The sequence below is a fragment of the Arvicola amphibius genome, chromosome 9 (genome assembly GCF_903992535.2).
Source record: "Arvicola amphibius chromosome 9, mArvAmp1.2, whole genome shotgun sequence".
In the NCBI taxonomy this organism is placed as follows: domain Eukaryota; kingdom Metazoa; phylum Chordata; class Mammalia; order Rodentia; family Cricetidae; genus Arvicola; species Arvicola amphibius.
In genome coordinates this window covers 123,497,868-123,521,150 of record NC_052055.2, presented here as the reverse complement: position 1 = coordinate 123,521,150, position 23,283 = coordinate 123,497,868, and the positions used below count along the sequence as shown (strand labels likewise).

The following is a 23,283-nucleotide window of genomic DNA, read 5'->3' as shown; positions in this document are numbered from 1 at the left end:
ATGCTCCCAACCCTGCAGGACCACAGACTGTGTTCCGAGGGGAGCCTGGCCCTATGTAGAAAACTATAGATGTTCAGCAACCTCGCAGGCAGGACAAAGGTAGCTGTGATATGGGGCACTACCAGGCGCCAGGTCCTACCTGCTGGACAGGGTGTGGAGCAGGGTCCAGCCTGAGCGCTGGCACTCTGACAAGGTAGGTGCCAACGCTACACCTGTGCCTAGAAGTCTAGCGAAATCAGAGAGAGCCCAGCCAAAGTCCACCCGGCCTCTGAGTTTCGCTTTTGGGTGTATTGCGATGGGCGGAGGTGAGGGTGCTCTTCTGACAGGAGTCTCCTTTCAGAGTGAACCTTGAGGATTGGGCTCTGCCTCCAGGCTGGCAGCATTCATGTCTCCCTTCACCCAACCCAAAGATGCCTCCGCTTCCTGTGTCTGCTCCGCGGTTGCATCTCCAGCCAGCGAGTCCTGACTTCACCCGTCTTTAGACACCTGCCGTGTGGATGAGGGACACTGGGTGAGAAAGGCAACACAACGCAAGAGCCTCGGTTTCCCCCAAAGGAGAGAGAGACAGGTGAGTGGCTTGCAGAGTCTCTAGTGAAGGATGGGCGGGGCTCGGGATTTGGAGAACCTTACTGAAATGAGGAAGTGAGGCCTGTGTAACAGCTGGCGATGGCTCTCACTTCCTGTTGATCTCCACTGCACGGTTTTCAGAGAGTGGTGTTCTGAAGCAGGCTCTCACGCTATAGCCCTTACTGACTTCCAACTCAGGGCAATCCTCCTGCCTCAGCCTTCTGAGTGCTGGGATGATAGAGAGCCACCACACCAGGCTGAGTCTCTTTTTAATGCTTTTGTCTCTAGCTGGGGACTGCTTTTCATTTCAACCAGGAAACTTCCTCCAGCTCAGGTTGGCCTCAAGCTGGACATCTTCCTGCCTTCAGTATTGCCTCCGGGTGCATGGAATTTTGATCTCAATACTCACAAAACATAAAGGGCCATCCCTGGCTACACAACAAGTTAGAAGCCAGCCAGCCTGCACTATGTGAGATGTCAGGGGGTGGAGCCTCAGGAGTAACTACAGATGCGCCTCACAGGGAGCGGTCAGCTGTGAGGCAGGGGGTCAGCTGCGATCAATAAGCACACAGACTAGAGACAGACACTGGTTTGACAGTGACGGGTTTGGTGTTGGTTGTTTATTAAAAAAGCATCACCATTGGACACTGTCCTCCCTTGCTTTCTGTTGCTGCGATAAACATCAAGACCAAAAGCAACCTGGGGAGGAAAGGGTTACTCTTACAGTTTACCATCTACTATGAGGGGAGTCAAGGCAGGAACTCAAGCAAGAACCTGGAGGCAGGCGTTGAAGCAGAGACCATGAGGCAACACTGCTTACTGGCTGGCCCCCTATGGCTTGCTCAGTTTGGCTGTCCAGAGGCGGCACCTCCCACAGTGGGCTGGGCCACCATCATCAATCATTAACCAAGAAAACACCTTAAGACTTGCCCACCGGCTAATCAGAAGGAGGCAGCTCCTCCACTGAGGGTCCCTCTTCTAGCTCAGCATTTCTCAACCTGTGGGTGGCGACTCCTTTGAGGGTCAAATGAACCTTTCCCAGGGGTAGCCTAAGACCATCGGAAAACACAGATATTTACAGTATGATTCATAACTACCAAAATTACAGTTATGAAGCAGCCACTAGAGAACAATGCTATGGTTGGGGTCACCACATGGGGAGCTGTATTGAAGGGTCACAGCTTTAGAAAGGTTGAGAACGGCTGCACTAGCTTGTGTCGAGTTGGCGGGACAAGCAAACAAGCCACAGCAAGCAGGGCGGAAATTGCAGGACATGCTGGGTATCACAGCCGCACTCTTTCCTGTGTTTGCTCCAGGGAGGATGGTGGATTACCCAGGCTACAGTCTGCCCGGTGTGGCTGCCTCTTTGCTCTTCCTTCTGCTGACTGTGAAGCACCCAGGTAGGGTCCCTTCCTCCCTTGCTGGCACGCCCTGCGGATCTAAGATGCACAACCCAACCAGATGGTGCAGTAACTCGGGGTGTAGAGGTCCAGGGCTCGCGCTGGGCTTTCCAACCCCGGCTCTGGAAAGCTCTTACTCAGTTGCTCATCTCTTGGGCGCGGGTAACAACTTTAGATGGCAATGAGAGTCACCTGGAAGTGCGCTTGACTCGGCAGTTGGAGCATGCGCAGTTTTCGTCTCACTCTTTTAACCCTGTGGGTAAGGATGTCACGTGTAAATCCCACCAGCGGATGACACAAGATCTCTAAGTTCTGGAGAGCATTTTTGAGCAGTATCTATTTATTTCATCTTAAATCTGAATTAAATAAATTTATTCTTATAACTACTTTTATTTAGCTTTTAATGTTACATTTATGTGGGACGGGGCTCATGTGCATGGCGCTGCTTGTGTGCGTAAGTCAGAAGACAAATTGCTGGTTCTCTTCTTCCACCATGTGGACCCTGGGACTTGAACTCGGTTCTTCAGGCTAGGCTGCAAGCATCTTTCTCTGCTAAGCTTCCCAGCTCCTCCCTCTGCCTAGAGAGGGCTCACACAGCCCAGGCTGGCCTCTAATTCACCTCCTGCGGCTGGTAGCCAAGATGACCTTGAACTCCTGATTTGTCTTACTGGGACTGCAGAAGAACCCGGTATACAAACAATGCTTGAAATTCTTCAGCATAGCAACTGTGCTGACTGGTTTTGTATGTCAACTTGACACAAACTAGAGTCATCAAAGGAAGGACCCTCAGTAGAGGAAACGCTTGGATGAGATCCAGCTGTAAAGCATTTTCTCATTTAGTGATCCATGGGAGAGGGCCCAGTCCATGGTGGGTGGTGCTGTCCCTGGGTTGCTGGTCCTGGGTTCTAAAAAAAAGACTTGGTGGTACAAGTCTTTAATCCCAGCACTTGAGAGGCAAAGGCAGGCAGATCTCTGTGAGTTCAAGGCCAGCATGGTCTACAAGAGCTAGTTCCAGGACAACTAGGGTTGTTACACAGGGAAACCCTATCTCAAAAACAAAACAAAAGAAAAAAAAAGGCAGGCTGAGCAAATCATGGAGAACAAGCCAGTAAGCAGCTTCCCTCCGTGGCCTCTGCACCAGCTCCTGCCTCCAGGTTCCTGCTGTGTTTGGGTTCCTGTCCTATCTTCCTTCAGTGATGAGCAGCAATGCTGAAGTGTGAGCCTTCACAACCTGCTTTTCGGTCATGGTATTTCATCGCAGCAATAGAGACCCTAGGCCAGCAGCATAGAGGATTATCAAACATCTCTATGATATTCAGATGTCAAGGAAGATAACTTAAAATTTGACCAGAAGACTTGAACTTTCTAGGCAAACCATGCCTCTAACCCACCTCTGTGAAACCCACTTTTGCCACTTCCTCGACTTTTGGAAGGAAACAAGCAAGTCAGTTCCCTCCCTGGGATGAGTGGCCCTGCAAGGCTGCAGGACCTGGTGGCATCCTTGATTTACCTAAACTCAAAATGACTATAGAATCAAGATAAAGTTCCCTGTAGAAACATTAACTCACATACTAATTTATTTGGGAGTGAAACCCAGAGGTGTCGTCACTGTTCCTACCTTCAAGTTGGGTGGCTTAAGAGTGAAAAAGTCTCAGGAGAGAAGAGGTGGCTCTGTTGTTGTGAGCGCTAGATGCTCTGCCAGAGGCCTGAGTTCAGTTCCCAGTACCTACGGCACATGGCTCACCGCCACTTGTAACCCCGGCTCCCAGGGGGCTGATGCTCTCATCTGGTCTGCACACAGGTGTGTGTGCCCACACAAAGGCGCATAATTAAAAATAAAATACTTTTAAAAAGTCCCAGGTCTCAAAGGCTCCTTAGCCGTGGAATTGCTTCCAAACCACAAGGCTGGTGATGTACTCATGCTCAGATTTTTATTTTTATTTTATTTTTTATTTTTTTAAAAAAGAAAACAAACTATCTCTTGTCATTATACATACCAATCCAAGTTTCCATTCCCTCTTCTCCTCCCATTCCCTCCACTTCCTTCCTTCCACACCTCCCCCATTCACTCCTCCGAAAGGGTAAAGAACATTGCTTTGGAGAAGGTCCAAGGCCCTCCCTACCATATCTAGGCTGAGTATGGTACCCACCCAATAAGAATAGGGCCTGAACTTGCCTTGCCCTGTAGCCAGACTGATGACTATCTTAAATATCACCATAGGACCTTCATCCAGCAACTGAGGGAAACAGAGGCAGAGACCCACATCAGAGCACTGGACTGAGCTCCCAAAGTCCAGGTGAAGAGTGGGAGGAATGAGAATATGAACAAAGAGGTCAAGACCATGATGGGTTCACCCACTGAAACAGCTTACCTGAGCTAATGGGACCTCACCAACACCAGCCAGACTGGGAAAGAACAGGCATAGGATCAAATTTTTAAACTTTAGGATACATACAGTTATTTTTTTCAACCAGAAAATGTACAAATGTCCATGCTCAGATTCACTGAAACACTGACATAAAATCCCTGGTGCCTCCTGGTACCAAATCCCAGCAGCACCTTGGCTACTCAAAGCTTGCATCCCGGTCCTCTAGCTGTTTTCCTTTCCACTGTCCTGTAGATGACTTCAGAGTAGTGGGGCCTGCCCTTCCCATCCTGGCCAAAGTCGGGGAAGATGCCCTGCTAACATGCCAGCTCCTCCCCAAGAGGACAGCGGCGCACATGGAGGTGCGGTGGTACCGCTCTGACCCCGACACACCTGTGACTGTGCACCGGGACGGAGCCGAGGTGGCGGGGCAACAGATGGAGGAATACAGAGGCAGGGCGGAGTGGACAGACGACGGCACTCACGAGGGAAGTGTGGCCCTGAAGATCCACCAGATCCAGCCAGGTGACGATGGGCAATACTGGTGCCGCTTCCAGGAAGGGGACAACTGGAAGGAGGCAAGCGTGCTGCTCCGAGTGGCGGGTGAGTATCTGCACAGGGGTCCCGGGGCACAATAGGGGTAACTACTCACCTTACTGAAAAATCTCCTTTCAACCACACACGCACACACACACACACACACACACACACACACACACACAATTGTTTTTTCTTATTTTTAAAAAAGAATTATTTGTTTTTACTTTATGTGTTTGTGTGTTTTGCCTGTGTGTGTCTGTGCACTCTGTGTGTGCTCAGTGCCCATGGAGGCCAGAGGAGGGTCAGATATCCCAGAACTGGAGTTAGAGGTGATTGTGAGGCCCCATGTGGGTGCTGGGAATCAAAGCCAGGTCCTCCAGAGAGCAGTCAGTGCTCTAAACCACTGGACCATCTCCCCAGACCTCTTCTGCATTTTTATTAATCCTTCGAGAACTTCATACAGTGTATTTTGATCATCTTCTTCCCCTCCCCAACTCCTCCCAGACTCCACCCCCTTTCTTCGCTGTACACCTCCTCTCCTCTCCCTCCCCTCATCCAGTACAGTGTGTGTGTCCATCCATATACTCTGGTGTGTGGCCATCTACAGAGCTTGCTCAGCCTCCCAGAAACTGTGCCCCTAAAGAAAACTGGTCCTCCTCCCAGTAGCTATCAGTGGCCAATAACTTCTTGCTAGTGGTGGGATTCATGCCCACTCCCCATCTATGCTGGGATTCTGCCTGGCTTGAGCTTACACAGATCTTGCCCACGCTATCACAACCACTTCACATGCTGAGGGGGAAGTCAGGCAAACCCGGTGGCTTCTCCAGGGGAAGGATTCTCTGGGGACACTCACCTCTCTGGCCAGTGCAGCTTCTTTCCTTGCTACTACCACCTCTTAAAAATCCATTAGCAGTCAGGCAGTGGTGGCACACACCTTTAATCCCAGCACTTGGGAGGCAGAGGCAGGCGGATCTCTGTGAGTTTGAGGCCAGCCTGGTCTACAAGAGCTAGTTCCAGGACAGGCTCCAAAGCCACAGAGAAACCCTGTCTTGAAAAAAAAAATCCATTAGCATGTATTCCTTGTGCAAACTGATGAGTCTCTTGACACTTTCATTCAAGTTTATCACGGACTTTGATCATTGCCCTCTCCTGTCTCCTTCTCTTATCTCATAATCTCCTTCTGCTTAATATGATGGTCTCCAGGTCCATCCACTTCCCTTGGCTAACTTAGTTCAATCCTTCTGGGGTGAATAAACAGCACTGTGGAGCTGGAGTGAGGGTTCCGCAGTTAGGAGCATTCGCTGCTCTTCCAGAGGACCCAGGTTTGATTCCTGGCACCCACACAGCAATTCACAACCTCTTGTAACTCCAGTTCCCGGGCATCCAATGCCGTCTCTGGGCCCCACACGCACCAGGCACACACGTGATGCACAGATGCACATGCAGGCAAAATACCCACGCACATAAAGTAAAATTTAACAAAACACCACTGTGCACTCACCTCCCATTTTCTCTGCCCACTCCTCTGTGGATGGACATCCAGGCTGGTCGTAGGGCTTGGGCTTTGGGAAGGGTTCTGCAGTGAGTGAGGACAGCCATAGAACCCTTGGGTGATTTCCCGGAAGAGGGACAATGAGGTTACACATCAGGTCTGCCTTTAGTTCTTTTGAGAAACTGCCACACTTAGCCTTTTTCCCTTGACACTCATGGCTGCAATCGTTCCCATTACTGTGTTCAATTGATTCAAAATGAATGTGAGAATCTGTGTATTTCTGAGATGCAATTGGAGCTGGACACTGATTCATGTCACACTCAGGGACATTTAGAGTTAAGTCAGGAGTTTTCTCTGGGTGAAAGGAAAGGCTTATTCATTTATTCGTTCAGCCAGAGACGTGAATGGTTCTGATGTTAAAGAAGGCACTTCATGACTTATACAAATTAGTTAGATTTCCCCACTGAAAAAATATGTTAAGGTACAGTAACTTCTTGTGCATTTTACTACATGCCAAAATTGCAGCTGCCCACAGAAGAAATGAAAATAGCCCATGAACATGATGTCTGAATTTAATAATAAATATTTCATTTAAATTAGAGTCCAGATATCATCCAAAAATGGCAGCCAAGACACCTAGTACAGAGACAGTGAGAGAGGAAATAGAAAAGCTGGGGGCACAGAAGTTGTTGTAAATAAATCACACACCACGTCTTCACAGCACCACGAATCTGTCATGTTTGTCTCCGCTCCATTTTTACCATCTGATTCTGAAGAAAAGTGTGGTCAGTTTAAAGACACAGTCTGGGGAACAAATTTAAAAAAAAAAAAAAAAACAGAACTCAGCTGAGTGGGAAGAAACCCTGGTAACGCTGTCTGCTTCTGGGTCCTGGGCTCCCACCTCCTCCCAGTGACAGACTCGGGATCTTGGTGCCCTCTTTGGGCTCTAGACTGAAAAGATCTCTCTCTCTCTCTCTCTCTCTCTCTCTCTCTCTCCAGCCCTAGGATCTTCTCCAACCATCCACATGGAAGGAGCTGGAGAAGGAGGGATCCAGCTTGTGTGCACGTCCCAGGGCTGGTTCCCTGAGCCTGAGGTCTATTGGGAGGCCACCTGGGGAGAAGAGTTGTTGAGTTTCTCTCAGAACCACGTGCTGGGTGAAGATGGGCTGTTCTATGTGGAGGACACACTAGTGGTCAGGAATGATACTTCAGAGACCTATTCCTGCTTCATCTACAACCGTTGCCTCGAAGAGGCCAAGGAGGCCGCCATTGCCCTGCCAGGTCAGTGGTCCGCTTGGACATCATGAAAGGTTGGGGGAGGGAGGCTGCTCGGCAGTAATGCATATTTTCTTTAAATAATATGTTAAAATTCATAAACATTTTCATAAAAAGCATACTGTACATTTTGATTAGGTGGCAGTTCATAGGATTTCAGGCATTTTCAAGTTCTGTGTTTTACTTCAGTGCTGATTTTTCCTCCCAGGTGTTCAATACGTTGGAAATAGAATAAGAATAGTTATCCAACTGGAAATATAATAAAAATATTCCTCCAACTGACACACTTTCCTGTGCTATACCAGTTACTCCCCCCCCCGTAACCAATCACGTGCTTAGTCAGTATGAGATGGTTTCTCTAACAGCTTCTTAATTATTTATGTCAATAAACAGTAACAAGAACAATCAAAACACACAATACGGTAGTGGTGAGGTTTGTTGCCTAAGTTGTTAGCAGTTAGAGCAGGGATGGAGAGAAGCACCAAATAACTTTGGGAGCCCAGAAAAATCCTCATGCTCAATGATAAAGATCTATTGAGAATCCAGTATCATCTATTGCCTGCCTGTCTTATCTACCTATCTAATCAGTCAATCATCTACCTATCATATATCCATCTGCCAACCATTTGCCAATTACCCATCATTTATCTATCATTCATGTATCTACTCCACCACCGAGCTATCACATGTCTGTCTGCCAATCGCCGTCATCTATCAATCTATCATGACCTATCATCCATCTATAATTCATCTGGAGCGGCATTCCACTTGTATTTTATTAAATAAAGCATGCCTGGGGATCAGGAAAGAAAAACAGCCCCAGTGGCCAGCCTTGCAGACCAGGCAGCAATGACGCGCACCTTTAATCCCAGGGGCCACACCAGTTGTCACAGACACCGGGTGGTGCGTGACTTTATTCCCTATGGTGCACATCTTTAATCCAAGCCCTAGAAAGGATTATGAAACGAGAGGAGACAGCTCTCAGTTTCAGTCCCATTCTGAGATTCCTGGAGGCAGGATCACCATTTTCAGACTGAGGTAGAGGTAAGAGTCAGTGATTGGCTGATTTGCTTTTTGAATCTTCAGGTTGAACCCCAATTTCAGTCTCTGAGTTTTTATTAATTGTGCATCAATCATGATATATAATTCACCTATATTTCTAAATATCTACCATCTACCTGTCTTTTGTCTATGTATCCACCTGTCTATCTATCTGCCTGCCTGCCTGCCTGCCTGCCTGCCTGCCTGCCTGCCTGCCTGCCTGCCTGCCTGCCTGTTTGCTGTCTGAAACAGGCTTCTGTTTTTCTTTTCAGAGTCTCACTCTGTAATCCAGCCTGGCCTCAAACCCACAGCAATCCTCTTGGCTGAGCCTCTCAGGGGCTGTTACTATGTAACTGTAGGGTGAGCTGACATGCTCAGTTAGACATCACTATTCTGTGACAAGTATTGTTTTTAAATACCTTTAATTGAACGGAGACTCTTAGGACACTCTGGATGTATTGTGATGTAAGAAGATGCATCAAAAAGTTAATAGTAAATGTTGTGTTGGTGTTAAATTAGTGCTATACAGTCCCAGTTTGGAATTCTAAGTGATACTTGTTTGTGGTCATCTATTTCATACTTAGTATCCATTTATAAAAATAGTATGTATTTTTTACCAGCACTTAATATCAGCCAAAGCAAACTGAATTGATGGTGATAGAACTGACAGCTTTTTATTGGGAAAAAAGTAAGATCCGTGTCACCAGATGATTCGTGGGGAAGAATTATTTTTCTGCTTTTCGTATTTTTTAAATAAATTGAGTTCTTAAATAAAACGTAAAGCTTACCTTTATTTCTGAAGATAGTTTCTTTCCTTTCCTTTAGACAAAATCCCTTAAGTTGTTTTTCTTCTTCCTTCTCCAGAGAAACTCCAGACAGAGCTGGGTGAGTGAGACCCTCGTGCACACCCCTCCGTGGAGGAGGGCAAGGCATGGGAAGCAGCCAGGACAATCCTGATCCCCACTCCCACCCCTGAGAAAGGGAAGCAGGGCTCTCCCGCTGCTGGTTAAGTTGGCATGGGAAGGGAATGGCAGGCCCAGACCTCCGCAGCCTCCTTCAGACATTGGCATAGGAAAGGGCTTCTTCATTTTCTGTTATGGCACCCACCTGGCGCTCACTTTTAGCCCCTGAACAAAGGGTGGTGTGGTTTCCGGCACCCTCACCTCTCCGAATCTCTGCTCACACTACATGGTCAGCAAAGACCCTTCATTTAATCGCACAACAATCTTAGGATTTAAGAAGCAGTAGATACATCTTATAGTTTAAAACTTTTAGGCATCGACTGACTCGGTGCACAAAGTCAGCCAGATCGGCAGTGATGGCGTGTGATGGAGCATTCATTTTATGCTGAACGCTTTAGCGGTAAAATCGTTCCCTTATTGGCGCGCAGCCTAAGCTTTAACTAGTGTTGTCTTCAGGCTAGCCAGGCTCTTCCTTACGCGAGGACCTCCGGCGTCCTGAGACCACGAGTCCCACCCTCCTCCAAGGGTGACCCTGAGCCTCAGACCTCCCGCGGGGCGCTTGCAGGTTCTGAACCTCGCAGGAGGTGTCCGTATTGGTGGAGTTACTTCTCCGCGCTGGTTCATTTAACAGCTTCCTCAAGGGTGATTGGACCTTCCCAGCCCATCCTTGTCCGAGTCGGAGAGAACATAGAAATAACGTGTCACCTGTCACCTGAAGCTGACGCTCAGAGCATGGAGGTGAGGTGGGTCCGGTCCCACTACTACCCCGCAGTCCACGTGCATGTGGGCGGGGCCCACGCGGCGGGAGAGCAGATGGCAGAATACAGGGGGAGGACTGCGGTGATGAGAGATGCCGTCCACGAGGGAAAGCTGACCCTGCGGATACACGATGCCCGAACTTCAGATGATGGGAGGTACCGGTGCCTTTTTGGAAAAGACGGTGTCTACCAGGAGGCCCGTGTGGATGTGCAGGTGATGGGTAAGGATTCCAGGCAGCTCTTGGGCTTCTCGAGCTTAACACCGTGACATAGGCTAGATACGGGAGATATTTCTGCCCCCCAAATATTCACCATGCTCATTCATTTTCAAGTTTATATTGAACTTTCAATGCAGTCACTGCCATAGATCCTTCAAGACCACAACTTCAGGCACGCTGATTTGAAGTTTTTAAATCAATATTTTTTTACTATTTCTCTGAGAATTTCAAACCACGTATTTTGATCATATCCATCCCCAAGTCCCTCCACCTAACTCTTCCAAGATCCACCCTCCCTTCTTTACCCCCCAACTTCCTATCCTCTTTTTTTTTTCTTAAATTTAATAACCCATCAACTCCAGTTAATCCTGTCTATACTCATGGGCGTGGAGCCATCCCCTGGGGTGTGGTCAGCCTACCAGGAGCCAAAGCCACAAAGAGAACTGACTCGCCCCTCCCCTGAAGATTCTACTGTCCACAGCTCCTCAGCTGGGGGTGGGGTTTGTGATCTCCTCCCTCTTCCCTGCTGGAAGGCTGATTGCTTGCAGGTCTTGTGTAGGCTACAAAGAGTCCCTGCCTGAGCACAGAGTTCCTGTCATTTTCAGACAGTTTCAGTATAGTACCCACCCTGAACCTCTGACTCATATGACTTTTCTTTCTCAACTTTCCATGATGGTCGCTTAGCCATGGGCGGCAGGGTGGCAAGGGAGGGATACAGAGGTCCCGTTTGTGGCTGAGCACCCCACTGACACTCCTTCTCCGCACTTTGACAGTTGTGAGCTTCTGTCTTAACGATCATCCGTTGCCCAAAGAAACTTCTCTGATGAGGTCTGAGAGCAGTGCTAATAATCTATGGGTACAGAGATAAAGAATTTGGAGAACAGTCTGATACTACGTTCATTTAGCAAAATAACAAGCTTCACCACCATGAGTTCTCAGCTGGATTGGCGGTACAAGGCATTTTCTGTGGTTTGAAATTTTAAGTATAGAATAATCAGGAAAGCAGGGCTCTCAAGCACCTCCATAAAGCAGCCATAGGTTCCAGGAAATCTGAAAATATTCCCCATAATTTTATATAAGACATTATTTCAGTGCTACTGAGATTCTGGGAACTACACAATTTTCAGGAAGTGTAGTAATTTGAAGACTCAGCTAGATCTGCCACCTACACAGAACTGGTAAAGACTGAGTCTTAGTGTTCTCAAAGGACGGCAGACAAAAGCCACCCCAGAACCAGCAATCCAAGGCCAGCAAATGCCGTTGAGGACATAGGCTCAAATCCTGGCTACCCTTCATATTTCTATCTCCGAATCCCAGTCTAAATGAGTGAGCAGGGGTGTGGAATGCCTGGAGGACTTCTGCATCGCTTTCTGTCTCTGCTTTGAGAAACGTCTCCTAACTAGTTTCTTCCACGCCCGTCAGTGTGTCTCCTGTCTGATCAAAGTCACTTTGTTGTCAGGACAAGGAGGAAAGAGATGGGAGTCCAGGTTACATTTTATCTTCTTACTTCCTAAGTCATTCCTCCCAGAAGACTTCGGAATTGAAAATAGGAAAACAGAGCAAGAAGCCTTGTAGCCAGTCCCAGCTCCCAGAGGGGGCCACTGGCCCTGAGCTCTGCTAACCTCCCCAAGCCGCTCTCCCCTCCCCTCCCTCCCTCAGGGAAGTTGCTGACCTCTGCCTCTTTGGTCTCTGTCCCCAGCAGTGGGCTCCACCCCGCGGATCACCCAGGAGGTCCTGAAGGATGGCGGCTTGCAGCTGAGATGTACATCTGATGGGTGGTTCCCACGGCCCCAGGTGCAGTGGAGGGACAGAGGCGGAAGGGCTGTACCATCGTTTTCCGAGGCCTTTCATCAAGGGAGCCAGGGGCTGTTCCAGGTGGAGACGCTTCTGCTGGTCACAAACGGCTCAGTGGTGAATATGACCTGCTCCATCAGCCTCCCTTGGGGCGAGGGGAAAGCTGCATGGTTTTCCCTCTCAGGTTGGTGTCTGCATGCCATCCTCTGGCGTGGGAACTAAGTGTCAGATTATTGAGACTGACTCATAGGGCTCTGTGTGTTTTGTTTGAGGGAAGGATTGGTGTGCGCAGGCTGGTCTGGGACTTCTGCCTCCTGCCTCCACACCACAAGTGCTGGGCTTACAAGTGTACGCCCCACACTCAACCTGCTGCTGCCCCTCCTTCTCTTCCTCCTCCTCTTCCTCCTCCAATTTTCTTCCTTTGTCTTCTTTTTCTTCCTCCTATTTTTTCTTCTCTCTTGTAGGGTAGATTTTTTAACAAGTTTTTAAAAAATAAATCTATGTCATTTGCAAAGTTTGTCCTCAGGTCACCTAAGAACAACATTCCTCTGAGTCTCTCTCTCTCTCTCTCTCTCAGATATTTTCTGCACTAGAAATTGATTCTCCTCAAAAATCCTTGTAGTTACAGCCTGGGAGACTTTATGTTGTGTCACGATAGTTCCTCCACTGATCCTGCGATGTAGAGATGTAACTGGAAAAAGAGAAGGAAAATGGGGCGGTGGGAGGGGGGGCACCAAAACTAAATTTGCCTGCTTCTCTTGGCTTCTGTGAGACAGGAGAGACCCAGTCATCAGGCTGCACCTCTGAAAGAGCCACCTTCATGTTTTCCTAGTCTCATGACTTACTGGGGTTTGCATTTCAGACTCCAAGATAGCTTTGTTATGGATGGCCCTGCCTGTTCTGGTGCTGCCTCTTGCCATGGCTATTGACCTGTTGAAGGTGAAGCGCCCTAGGAAAGGTAAGTGGGTGACTGGGGCTGGGCAGGTACTAACGGATGGGTCGCAAGAGTCCCTGGCTTACGTTCATGTCATCAAGGCTCAGTGATGAGTGAGCTTGGAGCTCACAGATACAACAGCAATGGGGTTAAAACACAAGGATTTGGGGGCTATAGAGATGGCTCAGTCAAATTTGGGGCTCCCTTGGATCTGGATTTGCATACCTAGTCTGGTAGTTGGATCTGGATTTGCTCTTGTAGTTGGATCTGGCTTTGCATACCTGCTCTGGTAGTTGGATCTGGCTTTGCATACCTGCTCTGGTAGTTGGATCTGGATTTGCATACCTGCTCTGGTAGTTGGATCTGGATTTGCCTACCTGCTCTGGTAGTTGGATCTGGATTTGCCTACCTGCTCTGGTAGTTGGATCTGGATTTGCCTACCTGCTCTGGTAGTTGGATCTGGATTTGCCTACCTGCTCTGGTAGTTGGATCTGGATTTGCATACCTAGTCTGGTAGTTGGATCTGGATTTGCATACCTGCTCTGGTAGTTGGATCTGGATGTGCATACCTGCTCTGGTAGTTGGATCTGGATTTGCATACCTGCTCTGGTAGTTGGGATCTTGGTGACTTCACTCTCTCAGTCATATATGACCTCATAGTGATAATGATGTCATCTTCAGCACAGAGGGAGAGAAAAGGAACCAGAAAGAGGTTAGGAAAGAGCCAGAGAGATTGCTTGGAAGTTAAGAGCACTGGCTGCTCTTGCAGAGGACATGAGATCAGCTCCAAGCACCCATGTGGTGGTTCACAACCATTTGTAACTCCAGTTCCAAGGCAATGATGCCTTTTTATTTGGCTTCTGCAGGCACCAGACATGCTGTGGCTCACAGACATACATGCAGGCAAAACATTCATAGACATAAAATAATGAAAAAAAATTAAAAAATTGGAAGAGGGGGACAAAAAACGGCAGTGGGAAAGAATAAAGACAACAAAGTATAGTTTCATCTGTGTGAGAAAATGCCACAATGGAGCTCGTCACTGTGCACTAACTACTCCGGGCCAGAGAAATGCCTCAGGGGTTTAGAGCACTAGCTGCTCTTGCAGAGGACCCAGCAGCTACATGGCAGCTCACAAGTGTCTGTACCTCCAGTTCTAGTAGAGTTGTTCAGCCTCAGGCTTCTTGCACTGCCTTGCCAATACCCAACCATAATCCCCTGCTCTCACCCGTTATCCCACCCCCAGTGCTAAGCAGGAAAGCTCTGATCTGCTAATTCCTTCAGTCAGGTGAACTAAACCCTATCTGGTCCTCAGCTTCTGGGGTTCTGTCTCTCTGTTAGCCGACAAATTACTCAAAACAGTCACATAACTTTCTTGTAAACCAGGGGCATCTCACCTTCCAGTCCCACAGAGCTGCCTCCTGAGGCCCTTGTTGGTCCCTCCCATCCCATGTTCCTGCATGCCTAGGCCTTAGACCATGTCCTCACACCCCAGACCATGAGTGTCGGTGACTAACAATGTGTTCACTGCTGGTGTCAAGCATTTGGTCTTACTTAGCTATGTTTGATGGGGGACCCCTCTCACCAAAAAATCAACAGGAGGAGATTAAGGCATAGCATTGACAACAATGGCAGGAGCCCAGTCATGCTGTTAGATTGGGAGGAGGGGGACACCTTGCTGACACAATGACTTCCTTTGCGCCAGGAAGAACGCGTGTAAGACCTCAAGTGCACAGCATGGTCAGGATGTCCTCTTCCACCATAAGGAGAGAGAGGGGAGCTCCCCAAGTGCACAGCATGGACTGGATGGCCTCTTCCACCATAAGGCAGAGAGGGGAGCTCCCCAAGTGCACAGCATGGGCAGGATGGCCCCTTCCACCATAAGACAGAGAGGGGAGCTCCCCAAGTCCACAGCATGGACAGGATGGCCCCTTCCACCATAAGACAGAGAGGGGAGCTCCCCAAGTCCACAGCATGGACAGGATGGCCCCTTCCACCATAAGACACAGAAAGGAGAGCTCCCCAAGCTCTTCCTACTATTTCTATAGCAGCAAAGCCAAAATCATTTTTCAGGGCAGAAGGCTCACATTTATTTCTAGTTTACATCATTATTCATTGACTTGCCTCTTCTATTATCTAGATCCACAAACATCTTTTTTAATATTTATTTATTATGTATACAATATTCTGTCTGTATGTCTGCAGGCCAGAAGAGGGCACCAGACCTCATTACAGATGGTTGTGAGCCACCATGTGGTTGCTGGGAATTGAACTCAGGACCTTTGGAAGAGCAGGCAGTGCTCTTAACCACTGAGCCATCTCTCCAGCCCCCTCACAAACATATCTTAATTAAAAATTATGTGGTTGTTTTTTCACACCCCGTCATTTTTCTCTATGCTGAATCCTACTGTGTAATTTTCTTTTTTGTTTCTTTTTTAATTGTATTTCTTTTTATTGACTTTTATTGAGCTGTACATTTTTCTCTGCTCTCCTCCGTGCTCCTCCCCTCTCCTTCTCCCCTCTCCCAAGGTCTCCAGCTACTGTGTAATTTTCTGTAAGGCTTCTGGGCTCCATGGTTTGTTAGTATTCATCTCACTCCTACACACAGCTGGAAGCCCTCGGACACTGCTCTGTCTGCTCCAGTGTTAACCTCTCCTTTCTCTATCTTTGCCCATGGCATTCTGTAATCTCCTCCTCTCCTGTGTTTCCTTCCAGACCAGAAACACCACAACAATCAGCAACATCTCAAGAATGATGGAAGCCACACAAGGACTTCCCTCTGACAAGAGACTCTGATTTAAAAAAATGCAAGCCTTGTGCATCCCACTTTCTGAATATCCCATCTTTCCCTTCAATGAGCTTCACCTGCTGCTGTCCAAAGGGTTCTTCATGGAGCAGGACCCATTCCTGTTGTTCACAGTGAGGGACACCTCTACCAGAGTCAGCACATCATCATCTTGGCACAGTGATGGCATCTTCCCTCCCTTTGCGCCCTTCTGCTTTCCCTCAGGCTGGGGACCATCCCTCACCTGTGCACAGCCGTTTTATGCCATCACCTTCTGGACCCGTCAGGAGGATATAAGAAGGAAAACCTAGATCTGGAGAGAAATGCCACTTGTCTGAGACCTGGGTGGTTTTTCTAGAAATGTCCAATCCAGAAGCTCCAGAGGGACAAAGCCCTTCACCTGCAGGTGGGAGGAGAGGGCTTCTTTTCTTTTTCCATGAGATGAAGGACCTGACTGTGAGTCACAGTCACAGAAGACCCGGCACCTACACTACAAATCAGAGCACGGGCTGGAGAAGTAGCTCAGCGGTTAAGAGCACTGACTGTTCTTGCAGAGGACCTGAGTTTGATTCCCAGCACGCATATGGCAGCTCACAACTGTCTGTAACTCCAGCTCCAGGGGATCTGATGTCCTTGTCTAGCCTCTGAGGGCAGCAGGCACACACCTGGTGGACAGACACACAGGCAGGCAAAACATCTGTACAAATAAAATAAATAAAATATTAGACTAAAGCCTGCCATGTGGTCTCTATCCAAATGTGTCTGCAGCTGGGTCATGGAAGGGCAACCGAAAGGAATCAGAAAACAATGCTAATATTTAAATCCCTCATAAGGTATCTTATACCTAAATATGCCATGTATTTGGTGTGCCAAAGAACATGATATTTCCCTGCTTAAAACAGGGTTTCCTATAGCGACTTCTTAAACAATCTGTCTTGGTCACTGATGTATTGCTGCAAAGAGACACCATGACCAAGGTAACTTATAAAAGAAAGTTTTCATCTGGGGCTCATGGTTCCAGAGGGTAACCATGACCATCGTGGCTGGAGGGAGCATGCAGACAGACAGACAGACGGGCAGGCATGGCGCTGGGGCAGCAGCTCAGAGCTTACATCTGATCCACAAGGATGACGCAGAGAAGGCTAACTGGGAGTGGCTTGTACTTTTGACTCCTCAAGGCCCCAGCCACGACAGGGACACACTTGCTCCCACAAGGCCAAGCCTCCTAATCCTCCTAAACAGTTCCACCCATTGGGGACTAAGCACTCAAGCATATGAGCTGTGGCCTTTTCATTCAAAATGTCACGCTGTCTTTGTAATTCTTCTCTAGATTTGCTTTTCTAATCCTCTAGTGAAGATTACGTGAACAATAAAAGCAGCTGCGTGGGTCCACAAGAGTCCTGGTGGCTTTCATTGCTTATCCACAATCTGTTCCTTTTCTCTTCCTGTCACACCTCATCTCCTTGTCCTTACAAGTGGGGTCCTGCTCGTGGACCCACGCAACCAGGACCTGCTGTGGGACAATGCTCTTGTACACTGTAAAGATTTGTCACTTATATTGGTTTAATAAAGCGCTGATTAGCCAGTAGCCAGGCAGGAAGTATCGATGGGGCCAGCAGACTAGGAGAATTCTGGGAAGAGGAAAGGCAGAGACGCAGTCGCAAGTCAGCCACAGAGAAAGATGAGAATGCCTCACTGAGAAAGGGCACCAAGTCACGTGGCTAAACATAGATAAGAATTATGGGTTCATTTAGGTTGTAAGAGCTAATTAGTAAGAAGTCTGAGCAACAGGTCGGGCAGTTTATAATTAATATAAGCCTCTGTGTGCTTATTTAGGACTGAATGGCTGGCTGCAAAACCAGGTGAGACAGAAACTTCCATCGACAAACACCCACATAAAAACAGCAATGCCAGGATGCAGGAAGGACCCAGCATCCCCCAAATAACAGACGTGCTGATTTTAAGAGTGCCTATGAGTTTGTCTTTAAATGTCATATAAGCTCTCCTAGGGTCACTCCCCCATTTCTTAGATGGAGGAACCATCATGAAACTTTTCTGCCTCTTTTTTTTAGCTAAAAATTATAATCCCTCCAGTAATATTTGCCACCATGCCATGGCCAGTTAAGGAGGACAAAGTTCTGGACAACAGCAAACCCTCCGTGGCACAATCAGTCTTCCCAGAGTTGCCCGAGGAGCGCTGCCACACACTCTGGGGAATATGGAAATGAATACGTGCTTGATTGAACTTGGTCCTAAGTGAAGTGGAACAGATCCAAGCAGAAGAAGCAAAAACCAACTCTAAGTAGACTTCGGCCTCCTGGAAGGACACAGCCATGGGAGTCCAAAGTAGAAGCAAGAACGCATGCGTGGCCATAGAAAAGAGCAAGAACGCATGCGTGGCCATAGAAAAGAGCAAGAACACATGCGTGGTCATAGAAAAGAGCAAGAAGGGATGCCCAGAGAGCAGATGGAAGACAAGCGTGAATATATAACTAACCAACCAGGCTAAGTGAGCCCAAGATAAGCTATTATACAATCCGCCAACTGCTTCTAAAGGTCAGACTTGGCCATGTACTCTGCGCTCGGTCACCTGAGAAAGATCGTGACAAGTGTTGTGATAATCAAGAGGAGCTCTGAGATTGTCGGAGACCTCTGAACCCTTCCTGAGATGTGCACTCCTTCACCATCGGGTGGACTTGATGTCCTCCTATTAAATATGCAATAAAGAAGATAGGTAAAGAGCACAGAGGAGGGGGTGGGACTTTGTGTAGAGCCGAGGATCTCCATCTACAGGATTTGATAGCTGCCGGGAGAAGGAGAACCGGTGCTCTTTAACAGTGTGGTCCTTGGTTTATTGACCACACTACAGTGTAGTTGGGTCTGGGGGAAGAGAGAACGCAATGAGTAAGGAGATCACGGTAGATCTAGGAGGAGTCGGGGAAGGGGAGTGGATATGATCAAGATGCATCATTTGAAATTCTCATAGATTAATAAAAACATTGTTTTTAAAAGGAAGATGACTTTATCTTATAAATTGTATATTTCTCTTTGATTTATGTTATGTTCCAGGCATGTTTAGACCTTGACGGCACTGCAAATACATTTGACTATTATGTATTTTTCCTTTAAAACAATCTTCTGTTCTTTTCCATACTTAAAATATTTGCAAAAAAAATTAAAAGAAATATTTTGCTAACCTATGCCATCAGTATTTTTGTACATCGAAATGGTTATCCCATCCCCTTTTCATTTAAAAAATTCAGTGAAGGACTGGGTGTGGTGGTGCAGACCTTTAGTCAGGCAAATCTCTGTGAGTTCAAGATCAGCTTGATCTATATAACAAGTTCCAGGGCTTAGGAGGCCTTGTCTCATAAAAGTAAAATTCTTCAGTAGAGATTAATGGGAAAAAAAGATGGAAAAAATGAACCATGTCAGGCAGCATTAATTGAAGATGAGGCTGACCTCAAGTGAGAGGGGCAGTCCATTTGTCTTTTTAAAAAACTGGTATGGATCAAACAATGACGGCCTATGCCTTTAATCCCAACCCTTGGGAGGCTGAGGCAGGGGAATCTCTGAGTTCAAATCCAGCCTGGTCTACAGAGTGAGTTCCAGCACAGCCAACTACATAGAGAAATCCTGACTCAAAAGAAAACAAAATGAGCAAACAAACAAACAAACAAAAACCCCTTAAACCCTGGTTCAGTTTCAAAGTACAGCATTATGAATGCATCAATTTATCAAGTCAAATCCAGCATCCAAGATATTGGCCATCTCCAAACAAATCTATCTCTTTTTCTGTAACAGATGCTGATTTGTTTGTTTGTTTGTTTTATGTTTTGTATTGTTTTTCTGTCTTGACAAAAATTAAGGTCATCTGGGAAAAGGGAACCTCAGCTGAGAAAAAAAACACCTCCATCAGACTGTTCTGTAGTTGAAGGGTGCGGGGATATAGGAATATAAAATTATAAACTTAGAGAAATGAGGACTGACAGCAGCTTTGTCAGCAGCCAAGGGTTAACTTTTACCCATAGCCCTCCTGCCCCTTACAGCCCACAATTGCTGTGGACAAAGGTTAACCTTTAATAAGTTGCTCCATGTGACTTTCGGTTTCACATTGTTACAAAATCTCTGCAGGGAAACCGGTTGTGCTAGAAAGAGCTGTGAACACCATAAGCTATGTCAATAAAGCTACAGGATTTTTATAAACACCATTGAGCAGAAATCTTGTAAGTGAACATTGTAAAATGCAATATGTCTCTAAACTAACCTCAAAATTGTAAAAAAAAAATTCCATTGTCTGTACCTAATGCTTACTTCTTGCTATAAAAAGGGGCCCAAACACACCCCCAGTGCCACAATTTCAGAAGCCTGAACTCTGGCTGTGGTCTCAGCTAGCTGATAAAATTTGTGCCCATGGTAATTCTCTTTCCCCCCAATAAAGTTTGTTTCTGGTTTCATAGACTTTGGTGGTCTGTCTCCCATTTTCTGCCTCCAGACTGAACAGCAGTCAGTCTGTGGGGCATTTTCTTGGTTAATGATTGACGTGGGAGGACCCAGCCCATTGTGGGTGATGCCATCCCTGGGCAGGTGGTCCTGAGTTGTATAAAAAACAAGAGTAAGCCGTGGGGAGTAAGCCAGGAAGCAGTTATTTCTCCCATTCCTTTGTGGCCCCAGCTTCAGTTCCTACCTCCATGTTCCTGTCTTGAGTTTCTATTCTGAATTTCTGTGATCTGCAACGTTAAATAACCCTGTGTTTGCAAAACTCAGCAGGACGCTTACCTCTTCTCTAAAACGCTTCAGGCTCAGCTACTCACTATCATCTTTGGCTGATGGTGGCTGTTAAGTTGGGAGCATAACCCCCAGACCCCGGGCCTGAGAGTTGTATTAGTCTGGACTCCAAATCCCAGCATGCCATGTCCTGACCAGAGAGGTCAGGACCACTCCTACAGGGTATTTAAGATAGTTCCCAAAGGAGAAACACGTGGTCACCCCCCCCACACACACACACACACACCACCACCACCACCACCACCACCACCACACCCCCCACCCCTCCCCCCTGTGGTCGTGTTTGCAGCCTCCTGGTTCCCCCTCAGGGCCACCCGAGAGCGCAGGAATCCCATCAAACCTGGATATTTTTTAATTCGGCTTGTGATTTGGTTTGATTGGGATTTTTGTGTAGCCAGAGAGCTTGTGCTAGGAAAAATTCCTAACAGTGGCATCCTCAGAGTCATCGCCTTTTCTGAAGAAACGCTTGCACGGCTGCTTGCCTTCCCCCAGAAGTGTAATCCTTCAGTATCGCCCCCCTCCATTTGAAGTTTACTGGATGCCCATCCCATCCAGATACACCCACACGGCCTCTGAGGAGCTGGGAGAAACTGGATCGATACCATCCCAGCTCCATCCTTGACACCCATGACGGGGCACACAGCAGGAGAGCACGCTTGTGTGCACCCACCATGGCAATATGTTCCTCTCACCTCTTGCCCATCATCTAGGAGAGGCTCATGTGAAGCTCACATTGTCTAAATTCTCACTACCTCAGAGAGGGAGCCAGACAGGCTAATCCTGCCCTGCCTCCCAGCTCGCCTTCTCCTGGATATCTGCAGGGCTCTCTGTAAGCCATGCTCGAGATGCTTCAGGAGTTTGAGGGTCTGGGAGGAAGCCTTAGGTGGACATTAATTTAAGGGGTTCAGAAAACTGGAGGCAAGACGGTTCCTCCCAGGAAACTACCAGAGTTTCAAAACCAAAGGTAAAATAAGATTAGAAAAGAGAACTTCAACACTGACATAGAACAGTAATACTCACATGGTTATGAGGTGCAGCCAAGAACTGAAGCAACCGAATTCTTTCTAAACCATATGAGTTCCAGTTAGTGACGTGTCTTGGAATCTTCAAACTTGATGGCTTCAGTTAATCTGATATTATTGCTGATGCTTAGGATTTTGGGGTGATCTATAGAACTGCTTGGATGCCTCTATTTCCTCATTTGACAGTGGTTTGAATGGTAATCCTTATCCTCATTTTTTTGAAATTATCTAAATTAACCTATGGGAAGCAAGGGTGCCTATAACACACCCATTTAGCCATGTGCTAGCAAGTTCTACCATAATGTCTGCTCGACACACATGAATTTATCTGATGCTTTGATACATTGTCATCTCCTGGTCAGTTCTCTCATTCATTAAGAAAAAAAGAATTGAAAAGATGTGAATACATTTCAACTTTCTGATTCTCATTCACCCAAATTTCCTCCATGGACATTGATTAAATCCGCCTCACCAGCTGGAGTTACACATCATGGACAGCTGGGACCTTCCATCTCACTCCCTTGTCGTGGGCAAGGAGGGAAAAGCTTGCTGTCCTTCAAGCCTGTGAATTCCAGAACAACTATGTTCCTGCTCACAATGACAGAAAGACTCAAGCAAGTCATAATTAGGCTGAAGGGATGGCCCAGGGGCTAAAGGCACATACCCCTCCAGGAGACCAGAGTTCAATTCCCAGCACCCACATCAGGAAGCTCACAACTGCCTGTAACTACAGTTCCATGGGATCTGATGTGCTGGGGAACCTCCATCAGCCAATGACCTTTAAGAGACTGGACCAGGTTAGGGCGTGACCTTTTGAGTACCCAGAGAAAACTTGACCTGCCCCCCCTCTCAGAGTTAGCTTGGGATTATTTGAATTGTGTCCCCTCCCCTTAACGTGTTCATTAACACTGATGGCCTCTTCTGGACTCCAGGGACACTTGTGCGCATGTGCACAAACACTCACAACATACACAGAGAGAAAAGGAGAAAGAGATGCAACCCACACATAATTAAAAATAAAACAATTATTTTAAAGGGAAGAACAAAAACACTAATTTATATCCTTGACATTCTAGATCGAAGATTGTTCAAGCAGGTCAAAAGAGACACACAAGAATGAAACAAGTACAGGCAGACATTCTCTACCAAAACTGTATATATCACGAAGCTAAGTTAATGAAAAATGAACTTTCAGAAGAAATCGTTTGGAGAAAATGGCTCCCTTGTAGATGGAGATATTCACTAAGATCATGTGACTTTCTGCGGTTGCCAAGAGATGACAATATACAGTAGAGTATGGAAATGCAAAATTGGGGGCTGGAGAGATGGCTAGGTGGTAAG

The 23,283-nt window shown here is 47.2% G+C and overlaps 1 protein-coding gene across 1 annotated transcript; it reads left to right on the top strand.

The window, feature by feature from the left end:
- The first annotated feature begins 355 nt into the window (after positions 1 to 355).
- Btnl2 (butyrophilin like 2) lies at positions 356 to 16,460 on the top strand. Its single transcript, XM_038344002.1, has 9 exons — positions 356 to 568; positions 1,884 to 1,967; positions 4,589 to 4,936; positions 7,365 to 7,646; positions 9,546 to 9,566; positions 10,275 to 10,622; positions 12,319 to 12,597; positions 13,276 to 13,371; positions 16,063 to 16,460. The coding sequence occupies exons 2-9, from the start codon at positions 1,889 to 1,891 to the stop codon at positions 16,128 to 16,130; spliced, it is 1,521 nt and encodes a 506-aa protein (XP_038199930.1). The 5' UTR covers positions 356 to 568; positions 1,884 to 1,888; the 3' UTR covers positions 16,131 to 16,460.
- The last annotated feature ends 6,823 nt before the right edge of the window (positions 16,461 to 23,283 follow it).

Bases quoted from the DNA above. Each gene is read 5' to 3' on its own strand.
- Btnl2 (XM_038344002.1), top strand. From the start codon at position 1,889: ATGGTGGATTACCCAGGCTACAGTCTGCCCGGTGTGGCTGCCTCTTTG. The intron at 1,968-4,588 runs GTAGGGTCCCTT...ACTGTCCTGTAG, and splicing joins GCTGACTGTGAAGCACCCAG to ATGACTTCAGAGTAGTGGGG. The intron at 9,567-10,274 runs GTGAGTGAGACC...TTCATTTAACAG, and splicing joins GAAACTCCAGACAGAGCTGG to CTTCCTCAAGGGTGATTGGA.